General features: G+C 38.5%; 3 protein-coding genes across 5 annotated transcripts in view; 2 read left to right on the forward strand and 1 right to left on the reverse strand.

The window, feature by feature from the left end:
* Positions 1–11,544, forward strand: part of bscl2 (BSCL2 lipid droplet biogenesis associated, seipin) — a 14,277-nt gene extending 2,733 nt beyond the window's left edge. The window contains exon 2 of the mRNA XM_041997482.1: positions 11,531–11,544. The gene's annotated coding sequence lies outside the window, so the exon portion shown is untranslated. The remainder of the gene's footprint in view (positions 1–11,530) is intronic.
* On the reverse strand, positions 1,370–2,266 carry lrrc10 (leucine rich repeat containing 10). Its single transcript, XM_041998075.1, has one exon. It carries the CDS (start codon positions 2,228–2,230, stop codon positions 1,370–1,372), a length of 861 nt encoding a protein of 286 aa, XP_041854009.1. The 5' UTR covers positions 2,231–2,266.
* Positions 4,239–16,445, forward strand: cnot2 (CCR4-NOT transcription complex, subunit 2). 3 transcript variants are annotated; one of them, XM_041997479.1, is made up of 15 exons: positions 4,239–4,329; positions 7,249–7,377; positions 7,481–7,553; positions 7,731–7,878; positions 7,988–8,170; positions 8,300–8,379; positions 9,264–9,389; positions 9,542–9,666; positions 9,804–9,921; positions 10,279–10,435; positions 12,450–12,511; positions 12,676–12,725; positions 12,809–12,909; positions 14,947–15,091; positions 15,178–16,445. In XM_041997479.1, exons 2-15 carry the CDS (start codon positions 7,261–7,263, stop codon positions 15,262–15,264), a joined length of 1,572 nt encoding a protein of 523 aa, XP_041853413.1. In that variant the 5' UTR covers positions 4,239–4,329; positions 7,249–7,260; the 3' UTR covers positions 15,265–16,445. The 3 variants fall into 3 exon arrangements, with proteins under 3 accessions (XP_041853413.1, XP_041853411.1, XP_041853412.1); XM_041997477.1 differs by lacking the exon at positions 4,239–4,329 and adding an exon at positions 4,350–4,571; XM_041997478.1 differs by lacking the exon at positions 4,239–4,329 and adding an exon at positions 4,350–4,571 and having other exon boundaries at positions 9,300–9,389.
* Positions 16,446–16,744: the final 299 nt, after the last annotated feature.

Below are 16,744 nucleotides of genomic sequence, written 5' to 3' on the forward strand. Positions count from 1 at the left end.
AATCTTTATCAATAATTTTAGAAGTAAGTAGTCATAAGGATGAAGATCTTGGGATATAAAAATGAAAATTATAATGGATCATTAGAAATAAAAAAGTCAGGCATGCACTCGTTTATTTGCAGTGAGTGATAACATAACAGAGTAAGAAGGTTTGAAGTGGCCACCAAGTTCACAAACAAAACTGATAGGATTTAAAATATCTGGCAGCAGCACAATGAAACTGAAAGTCTCCACATTTTTGTTGTTTGCTGAGATTAGTAACCGTGCGCATGAAAAGTCAGGCATGTGATTGTGCTCTCCTTTAACAATTATAAAAGTACACCTTGCAAACGTTCACAAATATCAGAAGAGACCTGATTTTGTTGCAACACACACACAAAAAAGCCTCACAGCTCACTTGATGCCACGAGTGAATGAATTTACTGTAGATGTGCTAGGAGGCAGTGTTTAGTCTGCAGAGTCGTTTCTGCGTTTATTACAGGGCTGAATAAAAACTAAAAAAAACAAGTGTGTTTGAAACCATCCAATTCAATGATAGCTTGTTGGTATTTTGCTGCATTTTGTTTAGAAAAGTTCAAAATGCCTCATATCCTGCAAAATGCATTTTGGTTTTGTGTGGAGAACATTCACTGGGGAATTACAAAGCTCCATTTATTATCTCTCTCAAACCGGAAGCTTATGGTGATATTAAAGCCCATTAGCCCTCTTCATTCAAAGCCACAGCCCCAATCTATCAGATGAATAATGCATTTTACTGAATAAGGAGTGCACTCTGGGACTTAGACCATCCATCACGTGTATGAAAACAGTTTTTGGCTATAGCAGGTACAGATACTATTTCAGACTCGGCTCAAGATAAAATTTAAATTATTTATAATCTAATTTTCTGTGCTAAATTTGAACTCCCACAGAGTAACTAATAGTATCATTGTGATTATGTTTTCATCTACCAACATGATGATGGCATTGTCTGTTAACTAGAAAATTGTGTGTTTCTGTTCAGCAAACATTCAACTCGTACATATTGTAATACCCATGAAAATTATGTTAAATACTGCAAAAAAATCTGTCCTACACCATGAAATAAAACACATTAAAACCTTGCAATTAACAACATTGATATTGGTAAAAAACGTGAATAATATTTTACAGATTTCCTATTTTGCAACTAATCTTTGCAAGACACATTTTTATAAGTTAAACTACGACACTGACTTTCATGATGCTCTTCTCATGCAGGTCACATTTTTTGTGCTATATTTAAGTAATTAACTTTACCATATATGGACTAAATACCAGCAGTCTGGTGCACCCAACTCCACTCTCCTTTAAGTGCTCCAGGACGCCTCTGAAGTGAAAGGCCAGGCAGTCAGGCTTCACCACAGCTGGGGGTCACTTCCTTGACCTTAATATTGTTCTGCTCTTCAGAGTGGCCCTCCACCACCTCAGCTGTGGTCTCAGTCACTGCTTTTGTCACATCTTTTTCCTGCTCATCATCTGAGCTGTTCGCCCAGCGCCCAACCCTTCTGACTCCTTCTCCTACCACCGGGGCATTAATACATGGGTTGTGGTCATAGATGACGAGTTTCAAACCCTGCAAGTGAGAAAGGCCTGGGAAGTGACGTATTTTGTTCCGATCCACATCAATGACAGCCAGAAAGTGCATTCCCTGCAAAACTGGAGGGAACTCTGTCAGCTGGTTCCCTGCAAGCCAGATACTTCGCAGTTCTTCCAGGTGTTTTAGTTCTTCTGGCAAACTACGTATCTGGTTATAACCAAGGTGCAGGGTTTTAAGATTTGTGAGCTCACAAACCACCTTAGGGAAATCAGAAAAGCAGTTCGTCTCCAGCCACAGAGTATTAAGCTCCTTCAGCTCTCTCAGTTCCCTGGGAAGGCGGTACAGTCGGTTGTTGCCCAAGTAGAGGATGCTGAGCTGAGGCAACCTGCAAACAGCTGGAGGAAGCTCCTCAAAGGAGTTAAAGTCAAGCGCCAGGAGCTGCAGCTTCCTCAGGCTCTGCAGTTCAGCCGGTAAGCTGCTGAGGTTGTTGTCACTCAGGTAAAGCTTCACCAACTCATCAAAGACACAGGCAGCAACAGGCAGCCGCCGCAGCTGATGGCTGCTCAGGTCCAGAGTCCGGTCCAACGGCATCTCCTTCAGGTCCCCGACTAAAAAACGCTGACAGCGCTCAGAGGGGATGAAGGCGATGACACCTCTCACAGCATTTCCCATCTTTCTTAGAGCTTCTCATTCAATACTAGTCCTCCACATCAAGTCAAATCCTCACATGGGTTGCGTTTAAGCTGGCCGACGGGCTCTTTAAGGGAATCTCATGGTTTCTAGTTGACCTTCTTCAACTGCCCTTCTGGATTTATCAGTCCTGTTATAAAAACAAAATAATTTAGCAACAGTTTTAGACATGTTTATAATAATGTTACATCATCCAAGGCAGCTCTGCACAGCTGCTGTAAAGCTAATTACATTGTTTCATATAAAACCATGATGACTAAAAGCATCACCAGTGAAGAGGAAGAAAATCAAAAAACAGAATATAAAGGTAACTGAAAACTTACTTTCCCGTGTCTTTTTTGATGATGTCTGTGACTCTCAGCATCTCCTACAATAAGCCTTTTGTTTATCGCACTTAATGAGCAGAAAATGTGTTCCATTTCCCCATGCAGACTCTCCCCAGTGGTGTCCTCTCACTTTCTCTCAGTGGCATGAAGCTCTGCCCTGACTTTCATGGCTATAGCAACCGCTAACTCTCTCCTCCCCATTTGCGCCTAATGACTTTCCCCCTTCTTCTCCAAGATGACAGAAGTGGGAGAGAGACAGGGAGGGGCAGGGCGGCATGGAGGAGCAGAAGAAGCGCTTTCTGATGAAAGTGCGGCGAAGGTCATTTACATTCTGCTGTAATCGGTCTTGATGCTGCTCTGGTTTTGTGCCACTAGGCCCCAAACAGCCCGAGTTACTTAAATTGCAGTAAATCTTCAAAGTGTCTAAGAAAGGTTTCTTACAGGAAGGAAAATTAAAGCACAACAAGCTGCGCTGAAGAGAGGTGGATTTTATGTGGTTCTGTAATTCTGTGTTTTGTCAGTGTCACATTGTGCATGCTGTCCTCAACAAAGACGTCTTTGTGTAGTCAAGACATAACTACTCTGAAAATCCCCCCAGTACAGATGATTTTCATTAAATTTTATATGTAGCCTTATAGTTCAAAGTGGAAAGTTATTGCCTAGTTTTCCTTTTTAGGAAAGTGTTTCTCCTGAACTGATTGTAAGCTGCTTGTCATCATGCATGTCAGCTACACCTGCCTGAGGTGTGATTCTACCATGCTATCTTGCATACCTTCATTAGGGCTATTTTTTAACCAGATAAAATGGAAAGGAATTTCATTGTCCTTATCAGAAGGGGCCATGGTTGGCCCTCATCTGCTTTCACTCACTGGCACACTGCTTTTAGCACTTCCCTGCATTCATCTATTGCTACAGGCCTTAAGCAAACAATACAAATTAAACATAAAAAAAAAAACATTAAAACATTCTAAGGCCTCACTCATTAAGGTTACTCAATTGGAGATGATTATGTAGATAATCTGCATCTAACTGCTAAAATATCCATCACAACTGAATAGCTCCATTCCCTCTGTTGGCCTCTGGAAGACCAACAGGTGTGGTTAAAAGTACATGTAATTTTCAACTTGTTTTGCAGCTGCAGTTTCTTAGTCCAGTAACTAAAATAGGCTGAAATTTCTTTAAAGTTTTAACAACAGAATTATCCTACAGTGCCAATCAGCGTACTTTATGTCCACTGTGTTTTCTAAAAATTAATTTAGTATGTGGCGTTAATTAAACATTTATTAATATGGTAAAAAACTTAAAGACTGACAGTCATAAGACTAGTCTCGATTTTCCTCTTCAAGTCAGATGTTAGTATTAAAACAGTTTAAATACATTTTTTCCTCAATTTGATTTGCAGTGTGAGCTTGAAGTACGGGACTTGTTTCATGTCAGTGAAATCTAATAAAAGAAATAAGCCTAATTTGGTCAAATTTTGGTATCTAGTATTTACCAGTGGTGGGAAGCACTGATGTACTTGCATTTTTGCTCGTGTTTCTTCTTTTTGTTCAAGTACTTTCTTATATATATATATATATATAGTGTGTGTGTGTGCGTGTAGTTGTAGTCTCGTGCATAGTGTGCGCAACATGTTTGGTTTTGTGTACGGAAGTTATCGGCAGGTTGTAAGGTCAGAGGGTAAAGGTTATACCTCTTTCGACTGAGAGTACATACAGCCATCTTGGATCTATCGAATCGAAGGAAATTGATGCGGTGAGGGTATTTTACTTATTATTTGTCATGTTAAACCGCTTGACATAAATTTAACCTCTCAGCTAGAGTTTCTTGTCCCACTCTTTCCTTCCGTCTCGATAAGTATCAAGTCTTTAGCTTTTAGCACCAGCAGATTGCCACTGCTGCTGTAGCTGCTTGCAAACGGAGCGTAAACTAAGCCGAGGAAACGGACAGCTGACTGAGGAGATATGGAGGCGGAGAGGGCACATTACAGTCTGATGGTGACTGACGTTTGCTTGATAAATCGCTTTGTTCTGTAACGGAACGGTTGTCATACTTTGCTATTAATTAGAGTGGCTCGTTTAGATGCTGGCATTAAGCTTTGCTAGCTAAGTGCCTGCTAACGTTAGCTACTTATGCTAGTGTTGGCTAACTAGCTTCTTAGCAATGCTGCTGTTAATGCTCTTAACGGTGTGCTATACAGAGATGTAGACGCACCATCAGTCAAGTTGATGAGTATTACCTACCAACCTGATATGATGACAGCGGATTTAAAAAAAACTGATGTTTCTTTAAACTGAAACATTTCTTGTTGTGGAAGTTCAACATTTCTTTGTAATCACGAAGTTTACAGACACAATTTAAAACTTTTTAACATCCGTCAGATTTATCATATGTAAACATTAATTACACAGAACTAATACAGAATTATTTATTAAGGCTTTTTATTTATTATTATGTACAACGAGACTTTCCAAGCACTAACTATAAAATTTTAATTTAACGGGTTTTGTACCTTTCGCCCCCTATTTATTTATTTTATTTTGTTAACATCCAAAATGCAGATATAGATAATTATTTTAACTACATTAAGTGTGTTCAACTTTGATTTTATAAGCACACATTGCAACACGTTTTGTTCAGTTTTGAAATATAAATATATTTATCTTAATGCATGTATCATTTAGGTTTTAGTGCCATCTGTCTGAGGCACCATTTAGAAATAGGCTGACAATAAAGATGATGAAGTTTTCACCACTTTAATGCTACAATCGTGATTATTTAGGTTAAAATTATGAATTCTAAACAAGATAACTGTTTGACTTTGGAAACGTCAGATGTTGAAGTTGTAATATATATTTGTTTTTCTTGTTGTTTGCTATTAGACTCTTAAAACCAAAGTGTTTCCAAACAACAGTTGAATTGTTTTTACCTTTCCTGTTGACCAAAGTTCATCTTGGTCATGTTGGCTCACTGTGGCAGCACTGTGGTAGATTTATAATACAGTAATTTATAATGCAATAAAACCAAAATCATCACTGCAAAGTAGTCCCAACAGTCATGTTATTTAAATTATTTTATGAATACCAAACCATACCAACCAAGTAGCAAACAAAACACACAAACAAGGTAAAAGAGCACCACTGTTTTGAGAAACATAAAGTTAAACAGCTCGAAAGGTCAGTGGTGGTAAGAACAAATGAGAACTTAAATCTGTTTATTTGGCATTGAAGTAGAGGACACCTCTTTCCAGAAGGCAGCAGTTTATATACAAAAACAGAGTGTGTGTACAATCTCCCAGAATCCTCTCTGCCCTCTGTGTGGCCCTAACCTAGGGCTGGGCGATATGGCCTAAAAATAAAATCTCAGATTATTTTATAACCAAATCTGATTTCCGATTTTAATAAATTTTTTTTCTTTTCTTTTACAAAACATAAATAAACTTATTAAAAACATTTATTTGTTTATATAGATGAATGCCAGCAAAAGTAAAGCATATAATGTCATAGCTTTTCCACCATTAAAAAGACTTCATATCTTACATAGAAATATGCAACACAATGCATCCGTGATCTCTTTCCATCTGGATCCTTATCATACAGGATCCACTGCAGAAATTATTCCCCTGATGAATGTTGTCTCTTAACGAGAGTTTGTGAGTTATGTTGACTTCTGCATCTCATAGAGAGCAGCATTTCTCACTGCAGTTATACGCACAGCTAAATCCCAGGCGTGAGTGAAGGACCACTTCACTGAAAATCTGTCAGACAAACACCGTTCTGGTGTGGAGGGAAGGCTAAGTCTGCTGCTAACTAACTATGGAAAAAAATCCAGATTTTCATAAAAATAAATCTCCAGGAATGGAAAATTCGATTTATCGATTAATTGCCCAGCCCTACCCTAACCTTAACTCTATACCAACAGTTTGCTGCACAGTTTTACTATATGATAAAACTTTTCTCATTCTTCAATCTAAGTAAACAAAATCAGCAAATAAACTTATATTTGGATTTTTTTTCCTCCAGAGATTAATTCAACTGAACAGCGTCCAATCAAGCATAAGCATTTCCAGACTATCACTTTTCTCTAATAAGATCCTTTTTTTTAACCCAACATCATCAGACAAAGTCACCACTTAAGTAAATTAAAGACAAAATCTGTGAAGTGAGTTTGACTATACTAGACACTGATGTTCAGAGCTGAGCTGAGTGTCGTTCTGCTCTTCAGGACTTAAGTGGGGCTTTACCTCGAGTATCGAAGCGAGGAGAGAAACAGCCCATGGATGAATAGCAGGCAGTAAAATTATAGAGCTGTCAGTTTCCAGTCAGAAAACTCAAAATGCATGTTTCAGGTACCATCGTAGATACTGTCCACTTTTATAAAAAGCCATAAAATGCCTCATAAATAGACCTCAAATTTAGTTTAAGTTGAGCAGCTACAGTGTTGATTTACAGTAAATAAATTTTGCTTTGTTGGCTTTTGATATTTTGTAATTGTACTTTAATAACTGTACAGACGTTGGTGAAGGATGTGGAGATATTATTAAATTGAAGGATCAAAGTGAAACCTATAGATTAAAAGTAGACAAGTTTAAGTCACAACAAATGTCAGTTTCCTTTAGGACCTCTTGTCTCTTTTTCTGTACTTGCACATTTTAATAGGAGTTATGTCTTTCAGGTGACAAAAGGCATGTTTGGTGCTAGAAAGAAATTTCCAGAGTTTGTTGAGGTAGTCGATAACGACTTCACCGATGACAGCATGTACTACAACCAGCCGTCGATGTTTCCACATCGATCGGACAAAGATGTGAGTTTTGTCCCCCTTTTAGCACAATTAATTTTGTTTCCTGCATTAACCCTTCAAAAGAGAAGCTATTTACCACATCCTGCCACTGAATGTTTTCTTCTAGATGCTGTCTTCTCCTTCACCATCGTCATCTGGTCAGCTGTCACAACTGGGTGCAAGTTTATACGGGCCACAAAGTGAGTGTTTTTATTATGTTTCCTTGCAGCACAGTGCAGCAGTTTATTTCATGGACTAAAAGTTTTGCATGTGTGAAATGAAGCTGATATTGACTGGACATGAAGCATAAAGCGTCCTCTCTGGGCTGTCTGACAGCATTTGTCTCTCTCCCTGCTTCTTTTTACATCTTTCTGCAGGTGCAATCGGCTTCCCAGTGAGGGGCATGGGAAACAGTACGCCTCAGTTAAACCGCAATCTAACGCAAGGCACGCAGCTACCAAGTCATATCACCCCATCAACAGGTGTCCCCACCTTGTCCCTCCATACCCCTCCATCACCAAGCAGGTTTGTGGTGTTGCTTGTTTGTTGAGTACACAATTAGAAAAAAATGAGATGCCAGGCACAGCGTGGGCAAAATGGAAAACTGAGTATGTACAACTTGATGTTTTTACAGGGGGACATTACCAATGAATTCAAGGAACATGCTGAACCACTCTCAGGTCGGCCAAGGCATTGGGATGAGCGGTAGGACCAATAGCATGGGCAGCTCAGGGCTTGGAAGCCCGAACCGCAGCTCACCCAGTATCATTTGTATGCCCAAACAACAGCCAGCACGCCAGCCCTTTACCATAAACAGGTAGTATACCTTGCACATGTTCACGCACGCGATTCATCCTTCAGTTGTTTATTTCTAAGCTCCTATAATAGAATTTCAAACATTGTCATTCATAAGCTGGTCTTCTAATCTGTTGTGCTGTCTCTGCAGCATGTCTGGATTTGGTATGAACCGCAATCAAGTTTTTGGGATGAACAACTCATTATCGAGCAACATCTTCAACGGCACAGGTTGGTGTGTTTAACGTAGCAGACATCAGGGTTGCAATTCCAAAAACAAAACTGAAATATCAAAAAACATTACTGAAAGCATGTTTTAAACATTGTATTTACAAGGGGACTGGTTTTTATTTTGTTTTAAGAATAAAACTAATACTTAAAGAAATGGAGAGATAAGGTAAAATATAGCTTGAAACGTATCGGTCTTAAAAAATCAAACAGGTAAAACAGTTATTTGAGTTTGTCCTTGCTGAAACAGAAAATGGGGAAAATTTAGAAAAATAACTTGCATTTCAAGGCTCTGGTATTATTGTGTAATTATACTCTTATCAAACTTATTTCCCTCGTTATGATAAAAACAGAATTTATTAAAATTATCTTCAGCTGACTGATTGAAGCAAGCTTGTGTAATTAAGAGTAATATCTGACCTGCAGTACAAGGCAGTCAGAGTGCCCTGATGGGTGGGCCAAGCTTCCAGGGTTAGGGTTACTCATAATGGTGCAACCAGAAGAGCAAGTTTTTTATTTTCTAACGCAACACTGACAGTGGATTTTTACACCGACCATGTTGCAGGTTGTTGTACATAAGGACATATCTGATGCAAAACTGACCTGATGTACAAATCTGCTGTGTAGTTTGTTCTTAAACTGCTATAGATTTTTATTTTTTTGTTTTAGTTTTTTAGTACTTTTCTATTTGCCCCATTCCAAGTGTAGGTTAGGCTGATTTGTGATTCAAGAATCCTTTTGAGATTCTTTAAAATGAGAGTTCTCCAGAAGCTGTTTGCTGCAGGTTAAACACCAACTACATATAAATGCTTCACCCATCATCCCTCTAAAGAAGTTAGTTTTTCATTTCAATGCATTACTTGTTCTTACTTGTTCTTTTGATGCAGATGGGAGTGAAAGTATAACAGGACTGGATCTTTCAGACTTCCCTGCGTTAGCAGACAGGAGTCGGAGAGAAGGAACTGGAAATCCAACACCGGTGCTCAACCCGCTGGCTGGACGGGCACCTTATGGTAAGCCATTAGGCAAGGACATAATGTTGAGTTTTCAGCTTTTTGATTGGGTCCATAATCAGCAAAGGATTTATATCAACGCAGATGATATCCCTGCTGAAAATAATTTCTTAATATAAACTTTTGTGACCACATTTTGGGAAATCATCAAGTTGGCATGGTGACAAAGCCATCAACGGAACAGACACAGGATTTCTCTATCCATAACGAGGACTTCCCTGCACTGCCTGGGCCTAACTATAAGGACCCCACATTGAACAACGATGACAGTAAATCTGTAAGTGAGAGCCACCCTGAGCCTTGACAGATTACCCTGACAGGGTGTTTGTCTTTGTGTATGTTAGGGGTACAAATAAAACTAACTTTTTTCTAAGTTGTCTTTGTGTAAAAATGCATGCTTTGCTTTTCATTTAGAACTTGAACTCCACAAGCAAGAGCACATCCAGCACAGATGGACCAAAGTTCCCTGGAGATAAGACGACCTCATCACAGAACAACAACCAGAAGAAAGGGATCCAGGTGTTGCCCGATGGTGAGACCTCACAGCCAATCGTATCGCTCCAATTCCACAGAGACATCCCTTCTTAATCGCACAACTTGGGTGAGGCAGTTGGGCTCTCTACCCTGCATTATGAGTTAGATAATTATTGGATAGACTACAGAGAAGAGACCAAATCAATAATATTCACTGTGAAACAGATCATTGTCTTTCCATTAGCTTGCCTTTGATCATCAATTTAAAGAAAAAGTAATTGGCTTGGTTTGCTCTGCTGGATGGTCACAGATTACAGTTTAAAAATGAGGATAATCTGACAGTAAGTATTTATTGTATATCAGAGCCTCACTGTAGATCTGTGCTGTTAAACTGTGGATGTTCCTACGGCTGCAGGTCGGGTGATGAACATTCCCACAGGAATGGTGACGGACCAATTTGGCATGATTGGTCTGTTGACGTTTATCAAGGCTGCAGAGACGGATCCAGGGATGGTCCAGTTGGCACTAGGAAGTGACCTCACAACGCTGGGCCTCAATTTAAATTCGCCAGAGTAAGTCACTTTTAAGGTTTATTTACCCACTATTTAAAGGCCAAATTTTTATACTGAGGCACTTTATTCCTGTGTTCTGTGGACACTTTTAAAAGCAGCTTTAAACTTATTTATTTAAACTGGCCTTTTCAGGATTTTTATTAGGGATGCACCAATATGAAAATTCTGGCCAGTACGATATCAAAATTGTTGTTAGGGCCGATATCAACTTAAATTCTTTTTAAGTTTAAGATGATCAAATTCTGTACAGAATGAAAGTTAATGTTAGCAGCATTAGCATTAGCTTCCCCCGTTGTTTGTGAACCTCTGGATGGTGGTTTCTCACATGACGTATGAAACTGGTGGTGAATGATTTGACGCGGCATCCCCCTCGCATCAATGCTGTGCTGCATCACTATCACTGTCACATGCCCAAACAAATACCGCATGGCCAAACACCCTCCTCCTGACACAAACACACAAACAGCCAGACATAAATATCGGTTGTTAATATCAGTTTTACTTATCGGACCGATACCAATATGTTAAAAAATAACTAACGTCTGCAGATACCAATATAAACATCATCAATCCCTAATTTTTTATGAATTTTACTTTTTATATTTGTGTTTTATTTAATTTACTCTACTCTTAATATTGTTTTTAAGTTGTTTTCTTAATTGTGTGATTATGTGTTTTTATTACTGGGAAGCACTTTCTTTTCTTAATAAAGAGCTGTATAAATAAAATGTACTTACTGTGTTCAGCACTTTGGTCACTAGTAAAATAAATAAAACTAAATAAAGTTGGCTGTTGCATGGTAAAAAGAAAATGGATAATAACAAATGCATACTGGTTTAATCAATTATTTGGTAATTAATATCAGAGATTCATTTAACCCATTAACACATTTTTATGGGTTATCGTACCTGAACTGGTGGGGATCAAGTCTTCCCCAGAAGTGGATAAGAGACCAGCAGAAATGCCAAAAATGTCCAAAGAATTAAGAAGTATAACTTTATGCAGCTCTAGAAAAAAATAAAACTGCATCTGTTTCTGGTGAAATTTTAGGCTGAAATAATTTACTGTTTGACAAACAGCAGCAGAAGACGAGAGCAGCCTCCTTTTAAAAACAAGATCTTTATGGCTGCTTGAGAAGCCATTAAAGGTGGCAAATAATAATGCCAAAGGAGAGCTGCCTTTCATGAAATTCAAGTCTAAGTAGATAAATTTCACGTCAGATTAAACATAAATCTGGAGGAGGGGAATCAGCGTGAAGCAGCACAGCCTCATTAACTATTATAAAGTTTGAAATGTTTCGTTTCCTTCAGTAAAGCACTTCAAGTTGATTTTTTGTTAAATAATTTTTTTTCTGCTTAACATTTGTGTTTCAAAAAAAGATCAAACATTTTTCTTTTCTTCATTGTTCACAATGATGTTAAATAGCCATTAATATCTATGGCTGATGATGAAAAAGCAAATGTTTTAAAAACACTGCTGAGAAAATTTGGGTCCATTTAAATGTTTTGCTGGTGCACCAGTGCAACAATGGAGAGACTTAGTCTCAGCTCTGATGTTAGGGACCTTTAGCAGTAGAAAACAGGCATTTTGAATCGGTCATACTGTGGAACCAAATATCTATCAACAGCCTCATGACTTTACCAGATAGTTCAGCACAAAAAAGAAGTAGAAAGATGTCTCACTCTTACTCAGGATAATAAAAAGCCGGGCAGATAGAAGAAAAATGTTTGGTTACACACAACAGTTCAAAGAAATCTCGTCACATAAAAAAATCCCAACATATAAGTAAATGTTTTTATTAAAATATTTGGCCTTGAAAGAACCAGCTGACAGGAAGATGGAAACCTAAAACAGCTCATTTTCCCTCATGCCAACTGCACTTTCTAGATCATCTCATTGCTTTAAATTGTTTGCATTTTGAGAGTTTTTGTCATGAATTTGTTTTATCTCAAATGTGTTACGCAAATCTGCTAAATACAGTGATAATAACAAGAGTTCTGAAATTCTTCAACAGAAACCTGTATCCCAAGTTTGCTTCTCCGTGGGCATCATCACCTTGTCGACCTCAAGACATCGGTAAGAGTAAGACAAGTGTGAAGCCGATTGTATTAATGTAGCTAAAAAACGAACTATTTTGCATTACTTTCTAGCAGAAATATCACAGTTAACCATCTGTATGTCCTGATAAGACTCTGTGTTGTGTGTGGTACTTAACCAGCATCATTTCTCTGCTTGTTTAGACTTTCATGTTCCATCAGAGTATTTAACCAACATCCACATAAGAGACAAGGTAATTCTGAGCTCCTCAAGAGCAGCACAATGAGTGTTTTATAACTGAACACAAAATAAACCTTTTTCTTATCTTGCCTCTAGTTGGCGGCAATTAAGTTGGCTCGATACGGTGAAGACCTGTTGTTCTACCTGTACTACATGAATGGTGGTGACCTGCTACAGATTCTCGCAGCAGTGGAGCTGTGAGTACTTGAAGTATTTTCCTACAGTGGTAGGCATCGGACAATCAAGAAGAGAGAAGACAAGTTTGGTTAAGTTTATCTGACTGAATAGTACAGGTGATCAGATAGTAATAATATCCTGGCTGCTTGTTTAAAACCTTTTAATTTGAAGAACAGAAAACATGAAAAGTTGATTGCAACCTCAGCCCAGAAAAAAGGGATTTATTATCTGTACCTCGGAGGTTCAGGCAGAGCTAAATCAACTAAAATAGATGTGAGTCCAGTGAGAGAAGACATTTGGGTTGTAGGTTTGAGACTGAAGTCATTCATCATAGTTATGTGCACTGGTGAATAGAGCTGTGGTTACATGAGATTTTTGACACCAGCTGCTCAAGCACACCATAAAAACCTTCATACACTCAATAAATATAAGAAAATACAGTTGCAAAAATCAAGATAAAAATAAGTCATTAAAAATAAAACTTTATAATCTGTCTGCCTTATGCTGGGCAAGTCGTTAGGAAATCTTAGTTTTACTGGAGTCGCTCCCGTCATGTCGGTCGTTAGGTGTGAGCTGGTAATCTGCGCTGTTTAACGTCAATCTTTCCCTAGTCTTTGATATTATCGCAAGTTGCAGTGACGAAACACGATCAACAACCAATAGATGAGCTCTGACAAAAGCTGAAACAGGAATCCCGACAGTAACAGCAAAAACAGACGGAAAAAAAGGACGAACAAGCGGTGATGAAACGTCGTCGGTGGAGCGTCCAGAAAGAGGAGCGGATGGTTATTAGGCAGTAAATGTCTGCTGTGGATCATAATGATCTAACAAACGAGAGAAGAAGAGAAACTCATTCATCCCTCCAGATTCTGATGAGTCGGTGTAACACCTGGTGGAGATGCAAAGACACACTTAAAAATGATGATGTGTAATTCCATCCTGGAGGGAAACTCTCTCCTTGTTTGCTTTACTGTGGGCAGATCAACCCTGTTCCATATCAACTGTCCAACATATCACAAAAATGCTAAAGGAATCTAGTTGTAGTCTTGTAAATAGTGATTCAGTCTTTGTCAAATCTCAGTCTGAGACTAGACTAAGACTTAAAACTCTAAACATTTGTCTTTAGATGTGAGCTCGTAGTTTTCTACGAGTCTTTTGTGAATCTTTTAAACATCTTCTGGTGTAAGCCCAGCATTAGTCTTTTTATCCTGGGCCTAAACCATTCAGGTCTTTGTAAACTAACAGCAGGATTTTGAAGTTAATTCTTTGACAGACAGGAAGCCAGTGTAAAGATCTGAGGACTGGAGGTCTAGCATCTACTTTCCTGGTCTTAGTGAGGACTGGAGCAGCAGCTTTCTGGACTAACTGCAGCTGTCTGATGGACTTTTTAGGGAGACCTGTGAGGACAGGATTACAGTAGTCCAGTGTCCTCAATATGTTCTGTAAGTGATAACAGGCCAACTTCACAGCTGTCTTAATATAACTGTTAAAATTCAGGTCTGAGTCCAGGAAATCTGGTAGGACTACTCCCAGATTTCTGGCCTGGTTGTTGGTTTTGAACTTAGATGGAATTGATTTAGGTGACTGAGACATAGCTTTAAAAAAAAAAAAAAAAAAAGCTTTTTTTGTGAATTTGGATGTATTAAAATACACTGCTGCTATATTGTAGATGGAGCATTGAGGCGTGTCAGGAGCATGTTGGTCCATTTGAATCTGTTGGATGGATGGGTTGGTGGGTTGGTGGGTGGATGGACACTTTATTTATCCCCATGGAGAAGAAATATTGTCCAGCAGTTGACAAAGTTGTACATATATTACACATATGTATATATTACACATATAAAATGCACACATACATATATTTACAGGTAGATAAGTAATTAAAATGTGTAATATTTTTAGTTTGTATATATAATGATGTACTTTCTGTTATCAATCATTTAAAGTGACAGATTGTAAGAAGAAACTTGTATCCCTGATTTGTTTGTGTTTTCTAGTATCAAGTTGTTTTTTAACGACAGTCCCTTGACTACTTCTTTAATCCTGTCATTGTCCAGGTTTAACCGGGACTGGAGATACCACAAAGAGGAGCGGGTTTGGATAACAAGAGCACCTGGCATGGAGCCCACGCTCAAGACCAACAGTTATGAGAGGGGTACCTACTACTTCTTTGATTGTCTTAACTGGAGGAAAGTAGCCAAGGTAAGAGTAAAGTAGTGAGGTGGAAGTTTACTTGCTCATGTTGTGGATCAGAGCTGTCATGTTAAAACTCTGCCTGCATCTCTAAGGAGTTTCATCTGGAATATGACAAGCTGGAAGAGAGGCCTCATGTGCCAACAACCTTCAACTACAATCCAGCCCAGCAGGCCTTCTAAGGCCCAAACAGTCCAAAGGCCGCCGCTGGCGCACCACACAGCACTGTTGTCCAGGAGGGCCGCTGTGGTACACACAGCTTGGTTTTTATTCCTTACGGATTTGACTTTTTGACTGCGGGGTTTGTCATCAACATTAAAACTGTCCTGCCTTTCTGAATTTACATGCTGCCCAAAACACAAAAACTTGTTCCGTTTTTATTCTTTTTGTTCCTCTGTTTTTTGTCTTGTTTAGAGCAGGGTCTGTGTTATGTTTACGAATCTGAGGCCTATTTTCTGCCAGAGAGGACTGACCTTGTGGCACGGGACAGTGACAGAACAAAGGTTCCACCTCACGTGTTAAGAACACAAAAAAGCCGTACAAAGCTACAATGACATCCTCAGATAGGAGTGAAGCGGTGAAAGAAATGCAATGTTTATTGTTGCACTATATTTAGTAATAAAAGAACACAAAATTTGTTTGTGCTTTTTTATGTGAACACTCCGATTATTTTATTTTGTCCTTTGGATCAGGGTGTTCCTCATGCAGCCCTTTTCATCTACTTTTCTTTCTTTTAGATCAGTTCCTCCAACTTTTGGCATTTGTTCTACCAAACAGTTTTCTGAGTCATTCTGTCCCTCCACCAGTTTGTTTCTGCGACTTCTGTGCCACCCAGACATGGACACAAATCTGGGAGACGACTTTGGTTTCCACACACGTGGAAACATCTTCATAGAGGCTGAACAGCAACACAACTTTGCTCCAGAGCAAACAAAACACTTTCCAGTCTTTGTTACAATTTTGTAAGAAATGTGTAAATTTTTTTCTTTGCATCACATAAATTAGTATATGTACGTACTAATCTGTATATATGTTTACTATACATATATATATATATATTTGACATTTTGGAAGAACTTTTGGTCCTGCTTTGTACCTCGTTTTTATGAGGCGAGCTTGGATGAACATGTTGATGTAACAGAATCTGCTGGACAGTGTCTTAAGACACAAAGGGCACTCACATCAAAATATTAGAAATAAAAGGTCTGACTCTCAGCCTTCAAACAAAATCCATTAGACAAACCATCCCCAGGGTTACCGGTGCAAAGTAAACTAAGGAATGTATTTCACTTCAGGCTGTTTATATGCAGTCAACACCAACATTTCTTAGGAAACTGGAAACTGGCAATTTGAGGAGAGAAAATTCACAGATTTTGTATTTTTTTTTTTAGTTAAAAGCTTCTTTTTTTTGTATTAAAGCAGAAAAGGCCTTCCTGAAGGACTGTGTGTTGTTTATTACACATCTTTGTCAGAGATCTTTGAAATCTTTTTAATGGCATGAAGGCAAAATCAGCATACTGCTCTTTATATACATTCAATTACACAGAATTATTTACACTTGGAATGATGCATTTCAAACATTAACTGAACACAACTTGTGCTCCTGGACCTTTAGCAGCATCTTTACAAACTCCTTAAGTTTTAGTATTCTTCAAAGACTGC

This window comes from Melanotaenia boesemani, chromosome 10 (genome assembly GCF_017639745.1).
Source record: "Melanotaenia boesemani isolate fMelBoe1 chromosome 10, fMelBoe1.pri, whole genome shotgun sequence".
In the NCBI taxonomy this organism is placed as follows: Eukaryota; Metazoa; Chordata; class Actinopteri; order Atheriniformes; family Melanotaeniidae; genus Melanotaenia; species Melanotaenia boesemani.